Below are 5,059 nucleotides of genomic sequence, written 5' to 3'. Positions count from 1 at the left end.
CTGGAACATAATACATACTCACCATGGAGATGTTGAAGCCACGGCCAATTCATGGTGGAGAGCCTCTCATGCAATACTAACCATAGTATAAAAGTGTTCCAGGGATCTTAAAAGGGCCCATAAGCAGTAAAAACCAGCCTACCTTCGGGCCTAGATGCCGAAAAATATCGTAGACGCTTTTATTGGCATAAGAACCGCCATCAAGAGAAATAGAATCTCGACCGCCTCTAATTGAAGGTAAAAGCCGCGTGACATCGAACATGCAAGCATTCCTCATCCTAGGCCAGTGTCACTCCCCATCCTGGATGACCACTCGAAGTAAATCATTTCTGCTCGTGCGAGTAAGTGAGGGGCCGCGAGGGATATGCTGAATAAGTGGCCCCAGGGATGCCAGGGATCGTCCCATAGCGATATCCTTTCACCATCTCCAACCATATAATGTAAATGCGACTGCGTACTCTGTAATCGAAGGAGCTTCCTCCAACCCCAAGCTTCCGATATAGCGTCAACCGTCCATATAGATTTACTACACAGTCGCATCGAGTTCATCCATGAAACCCAAATAGAGTCAGGGTTCGAATTGACCACCTTCCATATATGCCGAGTCATAAGGGAAAAGTTAAGTCCAGTAAGATCCTTAAGTCTTTGGCCACCCTCATCAATCGGTCAACACACTTGTGTCCAAACAACCTTAGGGTAACCGGTAGTCGATGTTCCTTTCCACAGAAAGTTGCGGAGCCGCTTCTCAATTTCCTTGACTGATATTACTAATTGACAAATGTTTGAAATCATAAGACACCTGGAGGATTGCAACCAAGTCCTCAATAAGAAAGAATGCTATGAAGTCGTGAAATAAAATTTTAAATTCCGAACACTTAATATTTTCCTTTTCCCTATAAATAGTTCTTTTTTATTTGTTTACGGGTAAAGCTTCGAAAGTTTTGATGAATTGAAGTTGAAGCATTTGCACAATTTTTTTTAGTTATAAAATTTTTTTTACACACTGTTGAGCACTTAAATTATGTAAGTTTTCTTATTTAAATTTTTTGCACTGTTATTTCATCATATGATTACCAAAAAAACACCCCTTTTTAGTCGAAACTCAATATTAAATATTGGTTTTAATTATACCAATTATAAAATAATATAAATCAATTTTAATTTTAATTTAGATTAAGAGCCTCTAATTAATAAATACTTTTTGAAAGAGCTTAAATGACTTCTTGGAGGCCAAGTAATTTTTAGTCCCTATTTTAATATTTATATCCATAAATTAAATGGTTAATGTAATAAATATAATTTTATTATATAATTAAGAATTTGTTCATCATTGACTTTAAAGTCTGCTTGGCCCCCAAGCTAGAGAAGGACAAAACTGTCATTCCATATCTAGTTTTAGGGGTACAAATGTAATGTCGGACAAATATCTTCCGGACACCCTAGTTTTCGTTGTATAAATACGGCGCATTCCGCAGGGCTCACACAGTCTCTTTCTCTCAATTGCAGTCCGTCTTCTTGGTTCTTCCCAAGAGGTAATATTCTCTTGCTTTTTGACATGTGTATCTGTGGATTATTCCTGTATTTTATGTAATTTCTTGTGCTTGATTTCTTTTTCTGCTTATATTAATATAATTTTCTGCAAATTGCGATGGTTTTGGGAAGATTTTTGGTGAATTATGGGTTAATTCCAGTGGGTTGGGGACTGTTGAGAATGATTTGGATGTTGTAGATTTTCTTGTGAGATATCGTGTTTAACTATTGGATCGACATGATTATTGTGATTCATTTAAAGTTGGTAATTTCATTAGGAGATTGTAAGAATCAAGATTTTACTTGATTTTGTAAATTATATTTGAGACAACCAGTAGTTGGTTGCTATTGTATGTTTGTAATTACAATCTGCAGGTTTTGCTTCAAACCCAAAAGTTTGTTATTGTGTTGTAAATTTTTCATCTGGTTTTGTCATCTGTGCTAAAATTGAAAGTTCTTTTAAAATCATTTTGAATGAACTATTGTCTCGTTTATCAGTTCGGTACAGCTTTTAGTTCCTGGTCCATAATTTTGGGATTTACGGTTGTGTTTCTTGATTGTGTGTTTTGAATTATTCAAATTCGGATGTCTTTTCTGATGCAGGTTTAAGTATTTCGTAAGAACTAAATATGGGTAAGGAGAAGGTTCACATCAACATTGTGGTTATTGGTCATGTCGACTCAGGGAAGTCAACTACCACTGGTCATCTCATCTACAAGTTGGGAGGCATTGACAAGCGTGTCATCGAGAGGTTTGAAAAGGAGGCTGCTGAGATGAACAAGAGGTCTTTCAAATATGCCTGGGTTCTCGACAAGCTCAAGGCTGAGCGTGAGCGTGGTATCACAATTGATATTGCTCTCTGGAAGTTTGAGACCACCAAGTACTACTGCACTGTCATTGATGCTCCCGGACATCGTGACTTTATTAAGAACATGATTACTGGTACTTCCCAAGCTGACTGTGCTGTGCTTATTATTGACTCGACCACGGGTGGTTTTGAAGCTGGTATCTCTAAGGATGGGCAGACCCGTGAGCATGCGCTTTTGGCCTTCACTCTGGGAGTTAGGCAAATGATTTGCTGCTGCAACAAGGTATAATTGTTGTGACACAATTGCTTGATTATAGAACTTGCTGTTTTAATGTGTTCTGCAATATGCTTGTTGTTTGCTTGCCTGTTTGTCTGTTTGTAAGAAAGTGGTACCCCTTCATTTACTTCTATCTTGATCTTGAGGATATTCTGGTAAATTGAAGAGGGGTTATCCTTCATCATGGACAACAGATTGTGTCGATTCAGGATTGTAGTTCAATTGGTCAGAGCCCACCCTTTTTTGGGTGGAAGCTACGGGTTCGAGCCCCGTCAGTCCTGATAAACTTGATTTATTAGATGGTCTTTATCATAATCAGTTGATTACAGTTGCAATTCAAGGTTTATGTGTGCCTGCTAATTATTTTTCTTTGCTTTTTATATTATGACTCCAAAGCAATCGTCTGTGCTTTTTAAGTGAAATGAAAATGTTTGATATTCCTTATTGGCTAATTTTGTTTCAAGATTTTTTTATTTTGTCTTTTTAGTCTGTGTTTTGACCAAATAGGCTGTTTAGATAAAATTCCCAGGTTTCCATGGATTTTTTCTGTGAGGAAGATTTAATTGAAGTAACTTGTACTATATGTCTTGCTGAAACTTTTACTACGTATTTCTTGTGCAAAAAATGCTTTAGATTGTCAAGTTGCTAAGATGTCATTGAGATCATTGTTGGGTGCTTCTAGTGTGTGCTTATACACTGACCTTTATTATCCCATTTTAGATGGATGCTACCACTCCCAAATACTCCAAGGCAAGGTATGATGAAATTGTTAAGGAAGTCTCTTCCTATATGAAGAAGGTTGGTTACAACCCTGACAAGATCCCTTTTGTGCCTATCTCTGGATTTGAGGGTGACAATATGATTGAGAGGTCAACCAACCTTGACTGGTACAAAGGTCCAACTCTCCTTGAGGCTCTTGACATGATCCAGGAGCCCAAGAGGCCGTCAGACAAGCCTCTTCGTCTCCCACTTCAGGATGTGTACAAGATTGGTGGTATTGGTACTGTCCCTGTGGGGAGAGTTGAAACTGGTATCCTCAAACCTGGTATGCTTGTCACCTTTGCTCCAACTGGCCTCACAACTGAGGTTAAGTCTGTTGAAATGCACCATGAGGCCCTCCAAGAAGCTCTCCCTGGTGATAATGTTGGCTTCAATGTCAAGAACGTTGCTGTTAAAGATTTGAAGCGTGGTTTTGTTGCATCTAACTCGAAGGATGATCCCGCAAAGGAAGCTGCAAGTTTCACATCTCAGGTCATCATCATGAACCACCCTGGTCAGATTGGCAATGGTTATGCCCCTGTTCTCGACTGCCACACTTCCCATATTGCTGTCAAGTTTGCTGAGCTCTTGACCAAGATTGACAGACGATCTGGTAAGGAGCTTGAGAAGGAACCTAAATTCTTAAAGAACGGTGATGCTGGGATGGTGAAGATGATTCCAACCAAGCCTATGGTTGTTGAAACTTTCTCCGAGTACCCACCACTAGGACGATTTGCTGTCAGGGACATGCGTCAAACTGTTGCTGTTGGTGTTATCAAGAACGTCGACAAGAAGGAGCCTTCAGGGGCTAAGGTGACCAAAGCAGCAGCCAAGAAAGGTGCCAAGTGAATTGTGCGATGTTGGATCTTGTACCGCTGTCATGATCTCAAACTCCTCTGTTACTACCAAAAGTACTTGTGTTGTCTTTGTCATATAGTTTTGAGTTATATAGTTGGTCTTGTTGGGTTTTATTTCTGTCAAACGATGTGTTATCTGTGTCGAAGTGTTTGGTCTTCACCTTGCTGTCATGGCTCTCAGAATTGGGTGCTGGATCGTCGGTGGCATGTAATTTGCTGACTTTCTACTCTCTGTTTTACCTTTATGGTATATGAATTGAGTTTTTGTGTCGGGATTTGCAGCGTGATTTTGTTTGGTTGTTGCGTAAAAGGTTCCAGCTTTTGGTTGCTTTCGTCTTGCTACACTCTGTAAATTTCTTTCACCAATTTTACATATATATATGGATGTACTACGGGGGAGTATCTTTTTCGAATAATGATAATTAACTGTGGATTGATTTATTCCTGTGGCAGAAGAAACTCATAATCATGCACTTGCATGGCAGTTCAATTTGGTAAATTTAATGTTTTTGTTTTATTGTACATATATATATATACACCTTAATATCTATATCTGTATAAATTGTTTGCACTATTATAATAGTGCAAACAATTTATACAGATAAAATTCAATATTAAATTCTTTACTAAGTTTATTCATGAAAAAAATTGAAAATAACAATAGACTATTTTCATATTTTTGTATATTAAGAAATTAAAATTATTTTATAAGTTTGAAATACTACATATATATTCTTATTCAATGTAAAATATATTATTCTATTACTATGATATAATTTCTTCTAAAATAAAGTTTATGAAAGTAAGACTAGAAAAAGCCATGAGCAC

The 5,059-nt window shown here is 37.7% G+C and overlaps 1 protein-coding gene across 1 annotated transcript; it reads left to right on the top strand.

The window, feature by feature from the left end:
* Positions 1,415-4,561, top strand: LOC105171896 (elongation factor 1-alpha-like). The gene is made up of 3 exons (XM_011093152.2): positions 1,415-1,532; positions 2,134-2,621; positions 3,336-4,561. The coding sequence occupies exons 2-3, from the start codon at positions 2,160-2,162 to the stop codon at positions 4,221-4,223; spliced, it is 1,350 nt and encodes a 449-aa protein (XP_011091454.1). The 5' UTR covers positions 1,415-1,532; positions 2,134-2,159; the 3' UTR covers positions 4,224-4,561.

Source organism: Sesamum indicum, linkage group LG10 (genome assembly GCF_000512975.1).
Source record: "Sesamum indicum cultivar Zhongzhi No. 13 linkage group LG10, S_indicum_v1.0, whole genome shotgun sequence".
Lineage (NCBI taxonomy): Eukaryota > Viridiplantae > Streptophyta > Magnoliopsida > Lamiales > Pedaliaceae > Sesamum > Sesamum indicum.
Note: the sequence above shows the minus strand (reverse complement) of the source record. Positions and strands in the feature narration are given on the sequence as shown.